Here is a 24,523-nt window from a genome sequence, read left to right as displayed (position 1 = left end):
AACCAAACCCGGCCTTTCTGTTTGGGTTGACAAAACATTTCTAACTATCCCGCTTGCCTCCCACACCATCTTCATCTCAGACATCAAGATTCCAAACTGCTCGGTGCTTTTCACGCGTTAAGGAGATGAGTAGGTGTGCGATTCCTTTTCTGTCTTAAAGTTATCATTTGAAAGTAAAGCAAGTGCAAATCATTTACCAGTCACAAAAACACTGAACATCACCCCTAACAGCTCGCAGGAAATTCGCGGCTGAGTGGAAATCGGCAGCCCTCCAGCATCCGTGCGCCCCTGGCCTCACCTCTCCTCCTGGCCGAGGACCTGCTGGAGGTTAAGGAGCCTGGTGGCGGCCCGCGAGCTGAGATCCGGCCCGATGGGCCGCAGTGTCCACCCTCGGAGCCTTCTTCTCCTTCTCTGCAGCAGGAGGTGGTCGGGCCAGGCCCTCTTAAGGTTTCTTCCCAAGTTACAGGTCCGAGTCGGAGGGCTTTCCAGGGCGTGGGTTAAACTGTCCATTTCTCCCAGGAGGCTGCTCGCCGCACCCCTCTCCCCAGCCCCCCAACCCGCGGCCCCTTTCCGCTCCTCCAACAAGGAAACCTGAAGCCCCTTCCCCTCGCTCCCGGGAATCGCCTTTCACCAGCCATTCCGCCCTGCGCTCAGGCCCCGTCCCGGGGAAAGGGGTGCAGCTTTGCCGTCCCCCCTCTGGCGCCCAACCTGCAGCTCTCGAACTTTCTGCCCCTCGAGGGGGAATTCTGAGAACTCTGTCTCCAGTCCGGCTGGAAACCGGAAGAGTCGAAACCTCTGCACTGCGAGCCCCTCCGCCGGCCTCCCGGCTCCCCGCGCCCGGGCCCCGCAGGCGGCTCTCCCCGGGCGGGACCCCGCGCAGGGGCGGGCGGCGCGCGGGCCCGGGACGCGCTCCCCTCCAGGCTCGCCGTGCGGCTCCCGCGCGGCCCGCGGGATCTGGGGCGCCCTCTCCGCGCCGCAGCCCAGCTCCGCTCGCCGCTGGGAGGCCGAAGCCAGGTCCGCCCTGGGCGCCCGGCCTGCCTGCCTGCCGGCCTCCCCGCGCCGGGCCTCGGCTCCCCTCCTTCCCCGCTCCCGCCTCCCCTCGCGGGCTGCCAGGCGGCCCCGGCCTGCCTCTCTCTCCGCCTTCACTACCGGGTCAAGCTGCGGAGGGAGGGCGCGGAGACGGCGGCGAAGCGGCCCCCCGGCAGGCGCGCGCCCCTCCTCCCGCAGCCGGCTCCCGCCGCCTCCTCCCCTCCTCCCCTCCTGCCCATACAGTACAACTAGTACACACACTCACACACACACACACACCACACGCACACGCACACGCGCGCGGATCCGCCGCTGCCACTGCAGCTGCCATGGACATCAGCTAACACCACACACCCAGGCGCGCGCTCCCACTCGCACGGCGCAGGAGTGGCCCCCGGCATCCCTGCCCGCCGTCACCACCCCCACCCCACCCGCTCCCCGCTCCGCCACTGCTCGCTCGGGCCGCCGCCGCCGCCACTGCTCTCCGCTGCGGGGCCACAGCCCTGAGTGTCATTCCAGGGACAGCACCACCTCACCCCAGCTCTCCCACCTCTGCCCAGCCGCCCCGCTCCTCCCTCCCCGTCCGCGTCCACACTCCATCCCAAGAAGAGGGAAAGCGCCGAACAGAGGTGGGAGGAAAGCAAAGTCCGCTCTTCTCACCTCTGGGCCCCCCACCCCGGCTCCTCCATCCTCATCCTCTCACCGCCCACACCCCTGCCCCGGAGGAACCCCTCAGGAGCCGAGGCGACTCGCCCCACTGCCATGTCCAAAAGCTTGAAAAAGAAAAGCCACTGGACCAGCAAAGTCCACGAGAGTGTCATTGGCAGGAACCCGGAGGGCCAGCTGGGCTTCGAGCTGAAGGGGGGTGCGGAGAACGGCCAGTTCCCCTACCTGGGGGAGGTGAAGCCCGGCAAGGTGGCCTATGAGAGCGGCAGCAAGTTGGTGTCGGAGGAGCTCCTGCTGGAGGTGAACGAGACCCCCGTGGCGGGGCTCACCATCAGGGACGTGCTGGCCGTCATCAAACACTGCAAGGACCCCCTGCGGCTCAAGTGTGTCAAGCAAGGTGAGCGCGGCGGCCGGACCGCCGGGGGCGCGGGGCGCCGGGAGGGTGGGCTCGCCCGGGAAGGGGGTGTGTTGCCCGGGGGTGCGGTGAGGTCGAGGCTGCACCGGCTGAGCCGGGGAGCTTGGCGCAGGATTCGAACGGGGGGCGCCTTGGGAGCGAGGGCAGGTTTCGGCGCCGCGTACAACTTTGTTTGCGCTGTTACACGCCGCCCGGTGGAAGGGGCTCGGCCTGGTGTCTGACCTCGGAGATGCGGGCGAGCTCCGGGGGCAAATTCAATGTGCGTCAGTGGCAGCGCCCGCAGTGGATGGAGAGCTTTCAGGGGAGGGAGGGAAGGGAGGAAGGAAGGGCGGGAGGGAGGAAAGAAAGTAGGGGCAATAAAAAGGAGGGAGAAAGGGGAGGAAGGAGCAACTTGAGGGTGCAGCAGCATCACCCGCTGGGCGGAGAGGAGCGGAAGGTGGCGGGGAGACAGGAGAACTGCGCCCGACATCCGTCCCCCCACCCCCTTCCCCCGTTTTTGGGAAGCTGGACCCTAGGTGCCTTGATCCGCAGCCGTCCCCTGGGGAACCCTGAGCCACCACTAGACCAAGCACGGAGGGGACCGACCGCTTTGGGCGCTGGGACCGGTCTTCCTGAACTTTTTCCCTGCTTCGCCGCTCTGACCCCCTCCCCCGCCCATGGCCGTGTCATGTGGGCACCGCGCGTCACGTGCGCACTGACTAACCCGGGCGCGCACCCCGAGCTGGCCCGCGGGAGCAGGCTCGCAGGGAAGGCGCGGCTCGAGGAAGGGGTTCTAGGGTTGGGGTGTCTGGAGGAGAGACACGGTCACCCGAATGTACTCCACGCGGGGATTGCCCCGTTGGAGTGGAAGTTCTCTGTGGTTGCACCCTCCTCTGGCGTCGGATTGGGGGAGGCGGGGTCGTGTATCTGAGCAGTGGCTGGATGGAGAAGCTCAGGCCTGCCACATAGATGAGCTTCAGTTAACTGGAAGGCTGTGATGGGGAGTATAGAGACTGAGATCTTGCAGAACTCTCACTAATGAATTGTCTTTGCTGGAAAGAAAATACGGCCTTGAAAGAGGGAAGAAAGAGGGAGGTAAAAGTTTCTTGTAAAGAGGACAACTCTAACTAGACTAAAGTAGCGTACCTTTGTTTTCCACATGTGCCCTGTGTGTCTATGTGCATGTTCTTATCCATGGACAGGTTTGCTGGTGGTGTGACCTTGTTCGTCCTGCCGCAGAGATGGAATTGAGCACATCATTGCCTGTGTTTTGAACAACCACTTAGTCTCACTTCCAGATGAACTGTCAGGACACACTCTTAGGGAGATGTTTTCTATAAAACCAGTTTTAAAAGTAAACAAGTGAAAAGCGATGTCTCAGGTGAAATTTCTTTAATGTAAATTGCCATACAAGAAAACGTTTTCCTTGGAGATTCTTGAGTGTTATTAGATGATGACTTGAGAAAGGCTAATGTAAACAGTGACTTGAAGGTCAACATTGCTCAAATTGTGAAACTGAAGAGTATGAGTTAGGTAGGAAGGCAAATAGAGCATTTTGGTATTTTTCAAGATGACACAAGCCTCAAATATAGGGATTCGTGTTAACATATTTGATGGCATAATACTATTTTATAGCAATACATATAAGTGTGAAGTTCTGGTGTGAGTCCAGGAAATCCACTACATAATCAATGACCATGGATTTGTTGGCAACAAGCTTGGTATTTGTAGTAGAAAGTTGTTGCAAAAGTTAATGCATTTTAAAATTTGACTAATGATGGTATGCTAACGAGGGAGGTGATTATCCTATTGGAGTTTGCAGTGATGACCACATTTTAATGTTGTATTTATAATGAGCACTACCTTTTGAGACAGACCTTGGCAGAATGTAACTCTAGCAGCAAGAATGTGACCAGAAAATAAAGTAAGGGGGATTTTTTGGATATTGTAGCTCACTTCCATAAAATCCAGTGGAAAGACTTAACTTCTAAAAGTAAGGGCATGAAAGCTATCAGGTAAGAAAAGGAATTCTGACTATCCTGCAACACTCCACAGGACAAAACTAAGATGGATCTATGGGATATTTTTTTAAAGGATAAAGCATCTTTATCTTAATAAAGAAGATGATCTTTCTAACAGAGCTTTCCAAACATCTGTGGGCTATATTTTGAATTCATGAGACCTGCATCAATGTGGGTGTTTATGAAGAGCCCTAAGTGACCATATGCCATAAATTCCTGTGAAAGATGGGTACCTAGGCTAGTTATCATTTAAATCTTGCCATGATTCCGTCCAAGGTAGCCTCTGATCACTTAACTTCTGTATATTTTGTTTGTAAGATTACTGCTTTTAGGACTCCTTGGAACATATGCATATAAAGGGATTTTAGGGGGAAAGTTCTTTTTATTCTGTATGAACCCACAGTTCCAGGCCTCCCTGGGTCATTGATGATGATGCTGGTAATGATATTCACAGAGTCTCCACAGGAGCCTGTTTCACCTCCGGAGTCAGTACTGACAAAAAAACAAAAAAAGAAAAACACCTTCTTTTAGCTTAAAAAAAAGTATTTTTAATATTTTTTATTGATTTTAGAAAGGAAGGGAGGGGGAGAGATAGAAACATCAATGATAAGAGAATCATTGATCAGCTGCCCCCCGAATGCCCCACAGTGGGGATCGAGCTCCCAGTTCAGTCAGATGCCCTGACCAGGAATCAAACCTTGACCTCCTGGTTCATAGGTCAACAGTTAACCACTAAGCAACACCAGCTTCTTTTAGCTTTTGTGGAAAATATAATCCTCTTGTATCTATATATATAAAAGGTTAATATGCTAGTGTCCGTCTGGGTAATGATGGCAAGTAGCAATGCCTGGCTTCCTCTCCTAAACTACTAGCCTCCTTGCAGTTTCTTCAGCCTAGGAACACGATTTGCTTTATAGTCAGGTGCAAACATTTTTCATTTTAACCAGATGTCTGTGAAGCATTTTCCCATGCCTCATCTCATTTGACCCTCACGGAAATCCTGGAATAGGTAGATAGGAGACTCGGTGGAATCCTATTTTCTTCTCATTAGCCAGAAAACGGAGATTTAGAAAGCTTAGAAACTTGACTCGACTGAAAAGAAGTAAGAAATGGTGGACCTTGAGAATGACTTTAGGTTTTCTCACTGCGCAGAATATAGTCAAACACTGCTGCAGTTAAATATTTTACCCTTTGTTCTCCCTGTGTGACCTACAATAATAATCTGCTTTTTGTTGATATTTACTGCTGTGTTGCTGACAGTTACCTGAAAGAGAAGTCGGGGTGCTTCACTGGGCTGGAAAAAAGTTTAGCTAAATCAGAAAGCAGGTCTAATTAAGCAAGTTTATTCATATATATATATATATATATATATATATATATGGCTAAATTGACTCACACATGCGCAATACATATAAAGCTCTCACTGGCGCCAATCACACGCATGTGTTTCTATCTATCATTGTCGATCATAAATTTGGTTGATACTTCTATTATAGAGAAAGGGCAAATAGCGATATTAAAATATTCTAATTAATTTCCTTTCAGTGTGCATAAATTCGTGCACTGGGCAGTAGTATTCTTATAAATGTGATGATTCATATATACTATTTCTTGTTGAAATAATACTTTCCCTTATCAAATAATAAATGTTTATTTTACTTACCATTGTAGGCAAAGCGAAATTTTCAGCACCTTAGATATAGTATGTTTGTCATGGGTTTCACTACATATTTCACTTGCTGAAAAAATATGTAAGAACTTTTGGCTCAGAGTTGTTTTTAGAGAGCCAATAAACTAGTGTAGCTGAAAAGTTTGACTGTGGTTTGTTTAGTAGTTGTATTTTTTAGAGATGATTGCTTTAACAATAATGAGATGATTGTTTTTTGAATATTCATTCAAACATTAGGTAGTATATAAAACTACATGCAAAATCAGTTAAACTAAGCAGATTTTGCAAAAAAAGAGGGGGAGACATTTGAATAACAAGAATATTGATAAAATGTGCACCAGATAAAATTACATTGTTTACTCAAATTTTATTTACTTTTGGCTAATTTTACATTAGAGTTGTCATAATTTTAAATTACCACAATTTTTAAAGAGTTGAATTACTAGACAAAATAGATGTAGTTTTCTACATTATTTAAGTGCCCTTAAAACAATTTTAAAAAACCATTTAATTAAATTCAGAGGATTCCATTTTAATTTAAGCTTCTTTTAATCCAGAGTGATGATTCATGTAAAAAATAGCATTTATTTTCACATCCAATTATTTTTATAAACTCTGGCGTTTTAGTTTATCATAGTAAAGCTCCTCACCAAAGTATTTAAATCTAAATCAGCAGTTCTGTTCTAAGATCTCATTAATGCAGCAGACCCAGTTGAAGGAAGTTTTTTGAGTGATTTAGCTGAAGTGCTAAAGTTTTTTCTTTTTCTCTTTTTTTCCTTCCTTTTTCTTTTCTTAAATTTGCCACTACAGTTCACAGAAGTCAGCTGCACAGATTACTGTGTCCTACATTCCTCACACTATAGCTGCTGCTGCATCTACCACATGGGGACCTACATAGCCGGGACTTATTGGCCCATTTAGGTTCTCATAATGGAAAATGAAAGGCAAAAAGTTCTCTAATTCTTCTCATGTGGAAAACAGGCCGAAGAAGGCCTTTGAAATTCAGTTCTGGCGAAGGTGTACATTGCTGTCCTTCCTATTGCTCCTTTCAAAGATGCCTTTAAAGGAAAGTAGATCTACATTTATTGTCATACTTTATTTTTGACTGACATCAGGCTAGAATCATAGAGTTAAACCCCTCTACTTTTTATTTGGAAAGGTAAAAATAAATTATGTAAAATTTTCTCCAGTAAAGATTGATTTCTGCATAGAAATTTAAGGTCTGTGAATTTTATTGACTAATAATAAAGTTGGTTGAACAATTTGACCAGTTAACTATTTTATAATAAATTATCTTTAATGTTTTAGAACAAGGTTAATGAGACAATTGTCTTTGGGCATACTTTGTGGGGAGTGCTATTGTAGTTTTTCAGTATGTGTATGTAATTTAAATGATATGACCTTGAATGTTAAAATGACTGTTGGCTTTTTATGTGTTTGTTAGGCTGAGAGTGATCTCAGGCTGAAACTACAGTTAAAGTTATTTAAGTGCCACCATCTCTACTCTTAACATTTATACTGCACAATCTTTTGACATGCCAGTGTTTATTATGCTCAGTTTTCTTTTAGTTGCTTGTAACTCACACATTCGCTTTCATGATGCGTAAAAACAAGTTACATTTGATAACCCTGGCTGCTTGAAAACAATGGCTTTCAAAAGAGTAGACCCAGGCTGAATTATCCCTCTAGAGATGGGATAGATTAGTGGGTAAATGTATAGTCTCCCTAGTAGACTATCTAGATTTGAATACTCAGTATACCACTGAGTATTGGCTATGGAGGCAAGTTATCTAGCCTGGGGTAGTAATAGTAACTTGGGAATATTAAGTAAGTTATGCATTTAAATGATGTAGTGTCTGGCAGAATATAAGCATTATGTAAATGTTAATAAATGTTATTCTGAACTTATTGGTTATTTTGAGTTAGTGACATTATGAAATGTTCTCAACTTTCAAGATATTTTATTCTTAATTGAAGACTACCTGAAAACTATGAAAATGGTTGACTAATTAATAGTATGAGTAATTTGCAAGTAAGATATTCTGGAAGTTTTTCTGTAAAGTAAAATAAATGCTTTACTTTGAAAAACATTAATATGAAGAGTAATGCAATTAAGTGGAATGGAACATATTTTTACCTTTTAAAAATAACTCCCATTGATGCTGCTTTTATGTAAAAGATTTGCTGTTTTATACTTTAGCCATAATTTATTTTCACCCAGTAATTTATTCACTTTGTACCTATATCCTTTCTCCTAAATAGCTGGTGAATCATTTATTCTAGGCTTGACAAACATAGAAATCCTATAAGGATTCACTAATTTTAAGTTTAGGAATTTATTTATACTTTTTACATGTGACTATATTTAGATGTCAGTATATTTTAAGACAGAGCTTTTACTTCTCAGCTAAAAATCAAGTATCTCACAAAGAAGAGCAATAATAAAACAGTTCATAAGTACAGCCAACAATGTACAGTAGAGAAAAGTACATAAAAATTCCTCTAGAAGTTTACTTTGCACTTGTGAGAGTAACAATAGCTCAATATAAATAATTCTCTATATTAACACTTTCAAGAAGAAGCAGCCAACAATTTATCTACTACCAGCGCCCTAGTGATTTTAGCATTTTAGTTGAATTAATCCTATTTTAGAATTTAAGAGAAACCTCTGCCTTGAAGTTCCAGTGTCCAATATTAATTTTTAAAATATTTCTTAGCTATAGTCTGCCTTTTTATCATGATAAGAAGTATGGGATAAGGTCTTAAAATTTTCTTAGTATTGTGATTTTTAAAATTAGTATTTATTTATTTCATTCCATTCCCAGCTCCCTCTTTTTTGTCTCCAGTAAGGACTGCTGTGATATTTCCTGTAATAAAAATAAATTATAATTAGTGTTATATATATCATTTACTGATGGGTTTATAATTACTGAATACTTGCATAGATGGATATGTGTCTGTTAAATTATAATAAAATATTTGTATAAGGATAGGTATCTGCTATATCATAACAGATAATTAGTAATTGCTTCCATTATTGAATTTTATTGACATGCTATCAACTTTTATAAAAGACTTTATTTGAAGATTAATTTTTTAAAACATTTAAAAATTTATGTTAATTTTCATATACAGTGTTAACTGTTTTATATAGTCTAGAAGAAACAGAAATGTTTCCTTTTTTGACAACTGATTGAATATTAATTCAAATGAATCCAATGAATTTACTTTCAAGGATCTAGTAGGCCAATGAGTGGATATTTTAAATGAATGATTCAATTTCTTTTAATATTTGAAATCATTGTATGGCTTGCTCAACTTTGGAAAACATTTCTCCTTGTAATTGTTACATGAATTCATGTCAAGTCTTGTCATTTTCAGTTACTTTGGTTTACTTAAAAAATTCACTGTCAAAACCATGACAGTCATTATATATCCAATAATAGCTCAAAACAAACATGTGACAGAAGAAAATCTAACCCTTTATAGTGTGAAGTAAAAGCTATATGGAAGATATTTGTGGGGGAATTGTTTGAACTTCTTAACTGTCTTTAATGAAACTCATGCACATGAAATCAGAGACTTTTTCATAAGTAATGATGGATTTTATGAAGTGATTATGAAATGAAGTAGGACAAATCAAACTTGTTTAATTAAAAAACACACAAAATAATATACTTTATTTATCTGCTTTTCACATTACATTGTGTTTGAAGAAGCTTCTTAAAACGAGTTTCCCAAATGTTAAAATGAATTATTTTAAATGGATTATGAGTAGCATAAAACCTGTTTTTATTTTAAATCATCACTTAAGAGATCATAGAGAATGTCTGAGTAAAAATCCTAAGTGAAAAAACACACAGTTATTTATATTCTTAACAATTATTTTTCACTTTACAGGTGAGCAGTGTTGCTTATCCTGGTAGCTTGTATTGTTGTACACAGGAAGGTACATACTTAGTTGAAGTATATATATTAATATGAGGATGTGTATAAACACAGATTAATCTAGCAACATACCTTAGCTTGTCAAAATCTGATTAGTTGGATTGCAAGCACGAGCAACCTTCAGAAATATGAAATGTCCAAAGTTGCATCTGTGGAGCATTCTAATCAGTCCACAGTTGACCCTGGTCTCCCTTTCTTTGCGGTCTGTGATGTAAGGATATTAAAGCAATTCTTGATTAGACAACATTTATTTTAAAAATATCTGGAATTTAAGCTGAAAGGGTCACTAAAAGCTCCTAAAGTGTTGGCTTATTTCCCAAAGCACCTAAACATGAGTAACTGTTAGCTTTCTAGCAAGTCCAGGTGCTTTGTGGATGGCCATGTTGTTGGTGGTAGGACTGGGATCTAAAGAGACAGAAAGAAGTTGGTCCCCCTCTGGAAGTGCAAGACTGTTATCAGGATGCTCTTCCCCATCTGCAGTTAAAAGACTAAAACCTTCTTTCTTTGCATTTCTTCTGAAGCATTAGCTATAGCTGGACCTCTTTTGGTTGGAAGTACCCATGCTTTCCTTTTCTTCAGTTCAGGGTGAAGAGTCACTCTATCATCACATGTCTTCTGCTTCTTGGTATACATGGAACATATACTCCAACACAAAGGTTCAATGCCAGTTTTGTAAATCAGTAGTCCCAGAAAGGCATTTATGCATGTGAAGGAACAATCATATTTTTGGGAAAGAATTACATAAAATATTCCATGTGTGACAAATCTAGCTGGAAAGCTTGATAGTCACCTATTAATTTTCAAATGTGAGTGGTATTTTTAAACCTTACTAGCTCTAATAATGAGAGGCCATAAAGACATAATGAAATCAGGTAACCCAGATGATTTCTATATTTTATACATATTAGTTGGTAAGAAGTGAAAATAAGACGTCAGATTTAGTAGCTTGGATTTTGGTTATTTTTGTTTGCACTACCAAGTGGCTGGTGGACTACATAATAACTAGGTAGTGCTCTAATGTTAATGTACCAAAGAAGGAGCAGAGATAAGGGGCATGCTTATTCATGAAATTGCTAACACATTTGCAGAGTGGTTTAAACTTTTATTGATTTAGATGTCTCAGCGTAGGATGAGAGGACTGGTTCCAGCATGCTATGAATATATGCTATATTGTAATTCAAAATAAGTATTTATTTAAAAGTAAGTCACAGTCATGTGTGTGCCACATAATCATGTCTCATTAATGGTGGAGGGCACATATGACGGTGTTCTCATAAGATTATAATGGAGCTGAAAAGTTTTTATCACCTAGTGAGGTTGTAGCTGTCATAATGCTATAGTGCAAAGCATTACTCACATGTTTGTAGTGATGCTGGTGTAAATAAACCAACTGTGCTGCCGATCATATAAAAGTATAGCACATACAATTAGGCTGAACTATCTAGGTGTGTGTAAGTACACTCTATGACATTCACACATTGATGAAATTGCCTAACAATGCATTTATCAGAACATATTCCTGTCATTAAGCAGCTCATGACTGTAAATAATACCTAGCTTCCAATTGTTTAGCTAAAATAAAGGTACTGGTGTTTACTGAAAAATTTTAAATGTCAAGAAAAACTAAGTTTAATTAGCATGGAACCCAAGAGGTTTTGTTACGGAATGGAGAACATAATATTTTTAACTTATATTAATGTTTTAAATTTAAAGCCATTTTGCACACATCAAATTAATTTGCTATGGGGTAACACTGTATATGAATTTTGTGAAGTGCATATATACCATACAACCTAATAAAAACTATGTAAAATTAGTGATATCATCGATACTCCAAAGAATATGGTAACCTCTTGTATGAATCAAGAAAATGCCCTTTTATATTCTCATCTCAAGTCTTCCTTTTAAAATTAATTGGAAAATCTTCATTATCTACTGTGAAGAGCATTTGACAACTTTTATCCTTAGAGAAATTGATTCTCTTAGAATTGACTAAGGAGATGCTTTGCTTCAATTGAATATGCTTTCAGACAGAGTTTAGAAAACCACAAAGTTATTAGAGATGTTGTTGGTTGCCGACCTGGAATGCACTTCTCCTCCTCCTCCTCCTCCTCCCTACAGAATGCCAGTTTTGTTCAAGTATCCACATGTTGATGTGCTGCTATGCCATGTGTTCCATATCAGGTTGGCCTCATCCCAAGGGGATGAACTTAGACTAGTCTGAACCAGGCAAGGTAATTCCATCTCTTTGCCAGTGATTGTTTTAGGAAATGTCTTAAAGCTTAGTTCCAAGAAAGAAAAAGTAATGTGAAGCCCTTTGGGGACTTCCTGAGAATTTTTTTAGTTCTTAAAATGAGATTCCAAGCATATCTATTCTGTCTGTGAAAGTTACTGCACGTGGCAGTGATTCCTGGAGCAACTACAGGTTTCCCCCACTATCTGAAAGTAGAGGGTGTCTGTGAAAACGTTTGTAAGCCAAAAATGGTGTAAAATTAAGAAAATTAAGAAGCAATTCTATTAATTTATATGGAAAATTTTTGAGTGTTCCCAGACCAAAAGTTCAATGCATGCACACTATTTTGTTCATCATGATTGCAACACTTTAACGATGTCCTCTTTTATGCCAAGTGTGACACCCTAAGGAGCTCTCTTAGCCTTTTCTGATACCTTAGGACACATCTTACAAATGGATGCAGAAAACAAATTGAGTTAACGCACAGATGCGCACAGACACAGTTCAAAGCTGTGGTGTCTGGATGCTGAGATGCTGAGTGTAGTTCCCAGGGAAGGAGCTTGGTGGTGCCGCTCTCGCTGCTCTGGTGCATGCTGCCTCTGTAACAGCTGGCTGAAAAACAAACAGTGGAACTTTATTTTTGCTTTTCACCTTTTTTTGTAAAAGTGAAAATTCTCTTTGGATTTCATTCTGGTAGTGAAAGCAGATACTACACTAAGCCTTTCCTAAAAGTGAGGTGGCGTAATACAAACGTTTGAAAAGTGGAAGATGCCTGTGTAACCATCTGTGATCGTGAGGAAAGCTAGCCAATAGGTGGAGAAGAGCAGGACAGAATGATTAAAAAAAAAAAGAAAGAAAGAAAAGAAAAAAAAAAGCTAGTGGCCCCTTGGTGAATTGCTAAAATGAACCCAGAACTAGTCCTATCTCAGGACTTCTTGTTATGGGTAGTTTAATCCATTTAGTTTGGTTTTCTGTTGTTTTTCAGTGAAATCTTCTGATTGATACAATTATAAAATGGCATAATCACGTGTATTTCATTCCTAGCTTATTGTTTTGGAGAACATTGGTGAATATCTTTCAAAAAGAGAACTCTATTTAGAGAGTAAATCAAGATGTATTTTCTCTTACATAAAGTTGGCTAAATTCTAGATATGTCTCTATTACCTCATTCAGTATTGCTCTGATTGGACTTCTGTTTTAAATTCCAGAAAAATGTAATCATTCTGAAGTAAAATATGTAGGAACACAAATTCATTTTAACATTATCCAAAATAGAACATAAGAAATAAAATCAGCTACAAAAATACACCTACAATGCATGCCAACACCAACTTGAAATATTTTTTGAATTATATAGTGCTTACAAATGTCTGTGCCATTGATCCAGGGTTGAATCTATAATAATAAGAGCATAATATGCTAATTTGACTGGACAGCCGAATGACCTTCTGGACGTCATTCCGGACGTCCTTCCAGACGAAGCTGCAGCAGCGGGGGCCGAGGCAGAGGCAGGTAGGGGTAATCAGGCAGGCAGGTGAGTGGTTAGATGCGATCAGGCAGGCAGGTGAGTGGTTAGGAGCAATCAGGCAGGCAGACAGGCAGAGTGGTTAGGGGCGATCAGACAGGTAAGCAGTTAGGGGTGATTAGGCAGGCAGGTGAATGGTTAGGAGTGATCAGGCAGGCAGGCAGGAGAGTGGTTAGGGGCGTTCAGTCAGGCAGGCAGAGGGGTTAGGGGCAATGAGGTAGGCAGGCAGAGTGGTTAAGGGCAATCAAGCAGGCAGGCAGGTGAGCGATTAGGAGCCAGCGGTCCTAGATTGAGAGATGGTGCAGGCTGGCTTTAAACCTCCCCAACCCCCACCATGCATGAATTTTGTGCACTGGGCCTCTAGTATAATTATAAACTGACTCATCAAAAATGTTCCAATTCCATTTTCTGGAGCTAGAATTCATATATTTATTATTCAACACTTATTTCTAACCTATTCTCCAACAAGTACTAAACTAAGACTGGTAATAAAAAGGTGAATAACTCTTTATTAAGATACCACCTCCTAATCTTTAAGTAGTTAATCCTGAAATATATCTGTGTGACCTGAGTTAAAATGAATTTCTTTTATCTTTTAAAGATACCTTCCATGATTTAATCAGAATAAACGGTAAAAGACACACAAACAAACAACATTTTGGTGAAGAAGCATGGGTTAGGAGTTCTTAGTATTCATATTCTACATGAATTGTAGTTTATACAGTCACATAAACTCTGCATCTAGAAATTATTAATAGTCTGTAAATCTTGATCCCACCCCAGGAGTTTCACAGTTCAGGGTAGTAGTTAAGAGCATGGAGCTTTGGAGACAAACAAGTGTGGGTTCCAGTCACAGCACTATCTCATACTAGATGTGACATGAACAGTTTATTTTACATCTCTGCATAACAGTTTCATCCTTTAAAAAATAGGAATCAATGCCGAACATACTTCATAAAGATGTTATGAGGAATAAATCTTATATTACCTGCAACATGCTTACCCTAGAGCCTGGAATAGGCTCAATACTATATAAAAACTTATATCCTATCTAATAATAGAGAAACATGGTAATTAGCCATACCTCCGCTACCCTTCCCATGGGCTAATCAGGGCAATATGCAAATTAACTGCCAACCAAGATGGCAGCCGGCAGCCAGGCAGCTTGAAGCAAACAGGAGGCTTGCTTGCTTCAGTGACGGAGGAAACCAACATTCCCTGCCTGCCTTGCTAGCCTCTGAGCTTGCAGTTTAAGAAACATTGTTACAAATATAGAAGCTAAACAAAACCCCAGAAACCTGCTTTCAGCCAGCCGGGCTTTAGCCAGCAGGACCGCAACATTGTTTCAATTATAGAACAAACGCAGATCCCTGCTTTCAGCCAGGGGGATCTCAGAGCTGGAGTGAGCAGGACCACAACAGTGTTATAATTATAGAACCCAAACAAACCAGATACCTGCTTTCAGCAGCCGAGGCCTCAGAGCTGGAGCCAAGCCTCAGAGCTAAAGCTGGCCCAGAATAAAAAAAAAAGAAAAAAAGGACAGGTTGGGAGCTTCAGTCACCCGCCAGCCTGAAAACAGCCCTCAGGCCCTCACCCAGACTAGCCAGGCACCCCAGTGAGGACTCCCACCATGAAGGGGGTGTGACCAGCTGCAAACAGCCATCATTGCCTCACCCAGGCTGGCCAGGCACCCCAGTGGGGACCCCCACCCAGATCCAGGACACCCTTCAGGGCAAACCAGCAGGCCCCCACCCATGCACCAGGCCTCTATCCTATATAGTAAAAGGGTAATATGCCTCCCAGCACTGGGATCAGCAGAGCTGCGAGGCCTCCCGGCACCGGGATCAGTGGAGCTGCAAGGCCTCCTGGCACCGGGATCAGCGGAGCTGCGAGGCCTTCTGGCACCGGGAGCAGCATGACAGGGGGCAGCGACCAAATCCCCTGATCAGCCCTGCTCTGTGCCTGATAGGGGGGAGCTCCCCAACCCCCTGATTGCCCTGTGGCTCTGTGTGTGACAGGGTGCAGCGCCCCAACCCCCTGATCAGCCCTGCTCTCTATGTGACTGGGTAGAGCCATAACATCCCCATCGGCCCTGCCCTGAGTGTGACAGTGGTGGTGCCCCAACCCACTGATCGGCCCTGCTCTGTGGGTGATAGAGGGCGGCGCCCCAACTTCCCCATCAGCCCTGCTCTGTGTGTGACAGGGGGGAGCTCCCCAACCCCCTGATGGGCCCTGCTCTGTGTGTGACAGGGGCAGCGCCCCAACCCCCTATCGGCCCTGCTCTGTGAGTGACAGGGTACGAAGCCCCAACCCCCCTGATGGGCCCTGCTCTGTGAGTGACAGGGGGCAGCGCCCAAACCCCCTAATTGACCCTGCTCTGTGCATGACAGGGTGGCGCCGCAACCTCCCTATTGACCCTGCCTTGAGTGTGACAGGGGGCGGTGCCCCAACCCCCCAATCGGCCCTAACCTGAGCGTGACTGAGGGTGGCATCGCAACCTCCCGATCCACCCTGCTCTGTGCATGACAGGGGGCAGTGCCCCAACTCCCCTATCGGCCCTGCTCTGAGCCCAACCAGGGGCTGCACCTAGGGATTGGGCCTGCCCTCTGCCACCTGGGAGCAGGCCTAAGCCAGCAGGTCGTTATCTCCCGAGGGGTCCCAGACTGCGAGAGGGCACAGGCTGGGCTGAGGGACCCCCTCTCCCCCCCGAGTGCACAAATGTTTGTGCACCGGGCCTCTAATATATATGAATTTCTTATATAGTATTTATATCTCCCATGTTCAAAGGCTATTAAATTGCATTGTTTACCCATATCTTCAGAAAAAAATCACTTCTACTGTCATGGTAAACAACCTGCTTCCCTATTTATAATGGTCTGGTCTTCTAGCAACTTCAGCACGAAATTATAGCTAATTTGCCTACAAACGTCAGGTGGTCATAATAATCTGGCCACTTACTATATAATAATGTATATATATATAATATATAATGTTTGCTATTATTATAATTATATATTCCATATATTACTATTATATTTGATTTAGTAATTACTATAAACATGAATTTTCAATGTAATAAATGTTTTAAAAGACTGTGCCTAGCAGAAGGGCAGCTGATTTTTCCTAGTGTTTCAGGCAACATTTCATGGAGAACACTTGAGTAGAGAGCAGACAAACGAGGAGGCATTGATACTGAGAGTTTTGAGGAGTGTGATATATAGTTTTGCAGTATTGCCTTGGATGGTGTTTTTCAGTGGTTAGACATCAGATTATGCACCAAAGGGTCACAGGTTCAATTCCTGGTCAAGAGCACACACCTGGGTTGTGGGTTCAATCCCTGCCCCGGTCAGGGCACTTGCGGGAGGCAACCAATAGATGTTTCTTTCTTTTCTTTCTCTCTCTCACCCTTCCCCTTCCTTCTTCCCTTCCACTCTACTACAAATCAGTAGAAAAAATATCCCCTAGTGAGGATTAACAACAACAACAACAAAAGGAGTTTCAAAGTACTAAAGTCTAGAGTTCAATATATACTGTAGTAATAAATGCGTTTGGAGAATTAGATGTGGGCCAAGACATAATATAGAACTGAAGGGTTAGCCACCAAGTATTGTTCTTATTATTCTTACTAGAGGCCCGGTTCACAAAAATTTGTGCACTCGGGGGTGGGGGGGTCCCTCAGCCCGGCCTGTGCCCTCTCACAGTCTGGGAACCCTCGGGAGTTGACCACCTGCTGGCTTAGGCCCATTCCCTGGGGGATTGGGCCTAAGCTGGCAGTCAGACATCCCTCTGGCAGCCTGGGAGCCCTTGGGTGATGTCCAGTTGCCAGCAGGGAGCAGGCCTAAGCTGCAGTCGGACATCCTTAGCACTGCTGAGGAGGCTTGTGGCTGAGCAGAGCTCCCCCTGTGGGAAAGCACTGACCACCAGGGGGCAACTCCTGCATTGAGCGTCTGCCCCCTGGTGGTCAGTGTGTGTCTAGTGGCCAGTCATTCCCAGTCCTTCTGCTGTTAGGGTCAATTTGCATATTACCCTTTTATTATATAGGATAGAGGCTTGGTGCATGGGTGGGGGCTGGCTGGTTTGCCCTGAAGGATGTCCCGGATCATGGTAGGGGTCCTGCTGGGGTGCCTGGCCAGCCTGGGTGAGTGGCTGATGGCCGTTTACAGGCTGGCCACAGCCCCTTCAGGGTGTGGGTCCCCGCTGGGGTGACTGGCCAGCCTGGGTGAGTGGTAGATGGCTGTTTGCAGGCTGGCCACACTCCCTTCAGGGTGGGTGGTCCTGCTGGGTTGCCTGGCCAGTCTGGGTGAGGGGCTGATGGCTGTTTGCCGACTGGCCAAGCCCCCCAGTGCAGACCCTCACCCCATGAGGGTGTGGCCAGCCTGGGTGAGGGGCTGACGGCTGTTTGCAGGCTCGCCACGGCCCCCAGCCTCCCAAGCTCCCAGTGGAGGCTGGCTAGAAGCAGGTATCTGGGATTTATTTATCTTCTATAATTGAAACTTTGTTGCCTTGAGAGGACGCCGCAGCCGGCCAGGGCAGGTGGGAAGCTTGGCTTCCTCCATTGCCAGGGCAACCAAGCCTCCTGCTTGCTCCAGCTCCGGCCTACATCTTGGTTGGGTTAATTTGCATATAGTCGCTCTGATTGGCTGGTGGGCGTGGCTTGGAGCGTAGTGGAGGTGTGGTCAGTTTGCATGTTTCTCTTTTATTAGATTAGATTATCATCAACAACAATTTGTGCAGTGCTTACTGCATGTCAGATAGTGTTCTAAACACTTCAGATAAATCTTAATTCATTTAATCAGATTATTCTACAAGATAGGTACTATCATTAACCCCACTTGGCAGATAAGAAAACTGGAATCCAGAGAGTTTAAAAAACTTGCACAAAGCCTACGTAATGATTAGTAGAGCCAGGATTCAAACCCACTTAATGTTCTTAATCACTATACTAGCTTGTCTCTCCATGTTTGAAAGGTTTTGAGAACAGAATTGAAAAGGTCATGTTTGTTCATAATTTTCCCAGTGAGGGGAAAGGTGGACAATATTTCATAGAACACATGTGGACAATAAAGAGACTTAAAGGGAGTGAAAGAAACAGGCAGTTAGACCAATTAGGAGGCTATAGAGTTATCCAGAGGAGAGAGAGGTTTTAAGGTCTTGAACTATACAATGGTGGTAGCAATGGAAAAGAAAGCATTGAGTCAAGAAATATGTAGGTGAAATTATCAGTACACATGATTGGATAGGGACCAAGACAACTAAGAGCAGATTTGGGTAGAAAGTACTTTCATTTGGGATATATTTACTATGAGTTACTTGGAAAGAATGTAAGTGGTAGGCAACTGAATGTGCCAGTCTCAAATTCACAAGAGTGGTTGGGGCTCATTGTTCAGATTAGGGAATGAGAAATCCAATGAGAAAATGTAAAGGCAAAAAGAACAAAGAAGTGCTGTGGCCTCTACATTTAATAAGTCATGGAAACCCAGGAAGGAAACAAACTATTACTAGAGCAGTCTTAATATTAGTGAGTGGTCAGCACTTCAAAACACAGTAGAAATGGTTAGAAAGAAGACATCTATAATATTTCATTGTATTGGGAAAAAATGGAAGTTACCTTTGTTTGGTGCCTTTTCTTTGGAGTGGATGGTGCAGAAAAGCCAGAGGTCACAGGGTTGAAGAGTATACAGGAAATGAGAAAATGGAAATAGCATCTGCATTCTACTCCTTCAAGAGGCTTGCTTAGTAGTAAAGAGTAATGGACATGCTCTAAACTAAACTTGGGATGTATGGCTAAGAAGGTTAGGGGTGTGTGTGTGTGAGGGTGTGTGTGTGTGTTATGGAAAAGTCTTGAACTGCCTTTTCTGTATTTGCCGCATAAATATATTTTATTCTTTCAATATTATAATTACATTTGTTTTTTGTTTTGCTAAAGCTAGGTCCTAGAAATAAGTTAAAAAGGGTCGGGTCAGATCCTACCTCCCAAGAAGAGAAGGAGAAGCAATCATGTACAAAGCTAACCTTAAAATGATGAGTTTTAATGGAATGGTGCAGAAAGAGACATACTGCTTTTAGAGCACATAGGAGGGGAAGGAAAAGGCAGAGGAGTATAATATAAAGACTGTGGATCCAGGAGTACAAGGACTTACAGATTCCAGTCCCAATTTCATTGCTGTCACTTCCTTGTGGGATGATTAACTTTCTCTGAGCCTTAGTCAACTCATATGTTACAGGGTGGTTGTTAGAATCAAAAAAGATAATTCATGTGAAAATATTTTCTAAAACTTTTAGTGCAGTTCAGTCAGAAATGTTATTACTTAGTGATGGAAAATAGTGGGAGAGGGGGTGACTCGGGGAGTTTATGAGGAGTAGTGTAGAAAGTGTGAGAAGAGTATGACCAAAGGTGGGAGAGGTGAAAATTACCCTCCTGTGCAGAAAGCTAAATACAAATCAGTGAGGCCAGAGAAAGGGGATGTCTGAATACTCCTGGTGGCCACTGAAGACTTTTTCCTGAAAGGAAACTTGGAATCATATCATGGATTAAATGAAAACCTTAAATGAAAATCTAAAGAGTTTGGGTCTTATTCAGTGATAAAGCTACTGATGGTGTTTGAACAAGGGGGAAGCATAAAAATGATTGGGGGTTTTTTGTTTTTGTTTTTTGGGGAAGAGGACAGGAAGGAAATTGGGTTTCAGTGGAGAAGAAACTGATAGGAAGTCCAAAGGTCTGGTATCAGTAGTGGGAACAGAGGGACATAGACTTGAGAGATACCTCAGAGACAGGATAAATACAAATTTATATTCAACTAGAGGCCCGGTGCACAAAATTCGTGCATATTGGGGGTGGGGGGAATCCCTCAGCCGGGCCTGCACCCTCTCCAATCTGGGACCCCTCAGACATCTCTCTCGCAATCCGGGACCGCTGGCTCCTATCTGCTCACCTGCCTGCCTGCCAGATCACCCCTAACCACTCTGCCTGTCTGCCTGATGCCCCTAACTGCTCTCCCCTGCTGGCCTGATTCCTCCCTAACTGCTCTCCCCTGCCAGCTTGATCCCCCTAACTGCTCTCCCCTGCTGGCCTGATTCCCTCTAACTGCTCTCCCCTGCCAGCCTGATCACCCCTAACTACCTCTGCCTCTTTCCCGCCACCGTGGTTTTATCCGGAAGGATGTCCGGAAGATCGTCCGGAAGATGTCTGGTCTAATTAGCATATTACCCTTTTATTAGTATAGATTATAGTAGAGAAGGGGAGACACGAGTGAAAGATAACGCTGAGGTTTCTGACATGGGAATGGATGTGTGAAGCAGATGAAGATGCCATTAAGTAGAGATTAAAATTTAATCTATAGAGAAATGGCTTTAGGCTGTTCTAGAAATTAAAAATCACTGTCTTTGACAACTGCAGAAGAAGCAGCAGGAATCTTTCAGTATATTTTGGCTCTTAGTGAATAAGTAATATGACTATATTTATGAGATATTTATCACTGAGGTTTTTTTTTTACTTAAAATAATTTAGACTGGGCATTGGAGTTAGAGATAGTGAGTTAACAGAATTTAGTTCTAAAATGGTCTATATTTTATTTTTATCAGATTTTAAAGTTTATTTCGCTTCAATTGATATTACTTAAAGAACAGAGTGAATGGAGAAAAATGAGTGCTGGGGAATACAGTATGTTTCAGGCGACTGGAAGATGGCATGGTTCTGATATTCAGAGGTACATCTAGAACTCAGAATTATTGGAGCTGCATATTGGAGAGTTGAGTGATATTGTTTTAACACTGGTAGTTGTAGCCCTTCAAGAAGCTATGGTTTCCTTAGGAGAGCATTGAGAGTGAGAAGAGGCCAAGAATGTAATTTGAGGAATGCCTATATTTAATAGGCTTGCATATATATATACTTCTTTACCCGTAGTACTTATAATTTAGTGGGGGGTGGTGAGGTGGGAAACATACATTTTAAAAAATGTTCAGGCCAATCCTCTTAAATTGGGTTCTTAATGTGTATCATATAGGATAGGTTTATCATATGTGGTTTTTAATGTTAATATATCACTGTTAAGCACTGAAGATAATGCTTCTATTTTATTAGCAAGTCAAATGCAAACAATAGCGAGAACTCAGTCTTCAGTAGTGCTGCCTTTATTTGCTGTATGTTCTTAGTCCTAATTGAAAGGTTGCAGAAACTAAACAGTACCTCACTTTTTGATTCTGTGAGGCACCATTTTGAGACAAAACTCTGGCCATTGCTGTGATATTATTGCCTAGATTTGGAGTAAACCCTGAAAATGCAAACTCTTCTCTAAGTTGTACTAGAAATTATTCACTTAAATTAGGTGAGTAATGAATTACCTTCCTCTAACATGTAACATTACTCAAATGTTTCCATATGGCAGTGGTTGTAATAAGCATCTTTTGAACACTCAGAATTTTAATTATTTCTTGTAGTAGCTTCTCTAGTTCAAGGTCCCAGAAATGAAGTATGAAGTATTTTGAACTGTGTGTTATATAATATTGCTAGAAGTTAAAAAGAATAGCATATACATTCCAATATCTCAAGTCCATTTATTTTATCGAGAATTGGTATGTAAGGATTAATCCAGATTCTCCTGTTTCCTAATATCACAACAAAACATTAACTCATTTTCATTTGCTATAACAATGGCCTGCCAATAAAGTTATCAAATATGTCACTTGCAGTAGATCTGGAATTCATCAAGGGTAGGGAGAGCATCTGATTTTTAAATATTTCCATAGTACCTGGAATGGTGCCTGAAAATGTGTATAATGTTTAGAAAACATTTGTTGACTGATTGAATGATAAAGGTCATCTTTCCCTAAAATACTTGATTTATTTGAAACACATTGTATTAGTCAAGGTTCTTCGAGAGAGAGATTGATTGATTTATTATAAGGAATTGGCTCACATGATTATGGAGCTGACAAGTCCCAAGATATGCCAAGTAAGTCAACAAACTGGAGACTCAGAAGAACCGATGGTGTAGTTCTGCTAGTCCAAAGGCCACCAGTAGTAAGGCCCAAGAAGAGCCAATATCAGTTTGTCAAAGGAGGAAAAACTTGATGTGCCAGTGGTAAAGGCAGTCAGGCAGGAAGAATTCTCCCTCTCCTGGGTGAGGGTCAGCATTTTTGTTCTGTTCAGACCTTCACCTGATTGGATGAGGCCCACCTGCATTAGGGAAGGCAACCTGCTTTGCTCAGTCTATCAATTTAAATGTTAATCCCATCCCAAAACACCTTCACAGATACAGCCAGAGATTGACCAGATATCTGGGCATGCCATGGTCCAATCGAGTTAATAGTAAATTAACCAGCACACATTAACAACCTCTATCCATAATTAACAAATGTAAGTATAGCCATTTTTGCCTACAGTTATACCCTTTAAAATATTTTAAAACATTTGATATAATTTCTTCCTGAATTTATTTACAGCTCTCTATATTATGCTGTGGTAGATTTTTGGCAGTGTGATCATTACCTACCTCATCCATTATTAGACTCATTTCACTTAAAGTATTATTTTTTTTTTTTTGAAATATGCCCCATTTTGTTCTGGAATGTATTCTTGCTCATAATTATCCAAATTACATTTTTTTCTAGTTTATTGAGAATCCTTTTCATCCTTACATTGAAACTATTGTGAAAGGAATCTACGTTGAATTTTAAAGTTATATATTAAATAGTTTAGCAGTGAGTAATCCAGGTCTATTTGATTCAAAGCAGCGTAAACCCAGTAAAAAGCCAGGTTACTGAGCCAATTACCCATGAACATGTAAGAGGGTTTAGCTGCTAATGACTGAAGCAGAATGACATTGCCACAGACCTCAAGTATCCAAAGGTAGCTTACAAGTTTAGCTAGAATAAGAGATTTTCTTTATTGGGAGAACTAAATGAGAATTGTTTCAGGCTCTTAGAGAAGAGAAAATTGCTCTAGTTGAGAACTAAGGAAAATGTAGAGTTGGTAGAGTAGGTACTTCATAGTCAATTAGTAAGAAAATGGTATTCATGTGCCATCCTTTACAAAACATATTTAAATAGTCTGAGTAATCAGAAATAAGAGCTCATTCAGCCATAGAAAAGCATAGTACGTGTTTTTGTATTGGAAATATGTATTCTTCTTTTCTTTGTTCTACTTAATATTTTGATGTATTTGGTTGGTAGGTAAATAAACTAATTTCCTTACTTTTTAACAATTAAATATTAATATGGCATTTTCTAAAGTTATTCATGTTGAACTTGAAAGTTCATTTTTCAACTTAGTCTTGCAATGTAAGCATCGCTGAATTTATTTAGGGGCATTTAATAAAAAACATGTAGTAGTGATAGTAATAATAATAATAACTACTTAGTATGTTTTGGTCATCTGTAGTATCTCATGTGACCGATTTATTGAAAAGGTAGGGCTCAGATGCTACAAACAAGAAACTATAAGTTGACACTTGAACAGCCTGGGTTTGAACTTCATGGGTTCACTCACATGCAACTTTGTCCAATAAATACTATAAATGTATTTTCTTTTCCTTATGATTTTCTTAATAACATTTTCTATTCTATAGCTTACTTTAGTAAAAGAACATATTATATAGCACCTTTTTGTATAACATACAAAATGTGTTAATTGACTTTTTATGTTTTTCATAATGCTGGTAGTAGTTAAGTTTTAGGGGAGTCCAAAGGTACATGCAGATTTTTGAGTGTGTGTTGGGGGAATAATCATCATCCCTAATCCCCTTGTTGCATGAGGGTCAACTGTATTTTTCTCTCACTTACCTATGCCTTACCACAGACCTCACTGTTTTTTAATTTCATGTTTCAGAACAATCTCATTTTGGGGTATAAAAAATGTACTCTGTTTAAAACACAGACTTTAACTTTGCATTCAATTTAAATGATTCCTGTGTTTTTTATTAATCAATTAATTATTTTTATTATTGTTGACAAATATATTAGTTTCAGGTGCACAATATAATGATTCTACATTATACAGGTTGGAGCTAAAGTAGGCTTACAATTTTTCATTTGGAAAATA

General features: G+C 42.0%; 1 protein-coding gene across 1 annotated transcript in view; it reads left to right on the top strand.

Annotated features, from left to right (window-relative positions):
* The first annotated feature begins 1,303 nt into the window (after positions 1-1,303).
* Positions 1,304-24,523, top strand: part of MAGI2 (membrane associated guanylate kinase, WW and PDZ domain containing 2) — a 1,152,561-nt gene continuing 1,129,341 nt past the window's right edge. Inside the window, exon 1 of the mRNA XM_036327675.1 lies at positions 1,304-2,092. Coding sequence (XP_036183568.1) covers positions 1,792-2,092 — 301 coding nt within the window. The 5' untranslated portion in view covers positions 1,304-1,791. The remainder of the gene's footprint in view (positions 2,093-24,523) is intronic.

This window comes from Myotis myotis, unplaced genomic scaffold, assembly GCF_014108235.1.
Source record: "Myotis myotis isolate mMyoMyo1 unplaced genomic scaffold, mMyoMyo1.p scaffold_m19_p_11, whole genome shotgun sequence".
In the NCBI taxonomy this organism is placed as follows: Eukaryota; Metazoa; Chordata; class Mammalia; order Chiroptera; family Vespertilionidae; genus Myotis; species Myotis myotis.
Note: the sequence above shows the minus strand (reverse complement) of the source record. Positions and strands in the feature narration are given on the sequence as shown.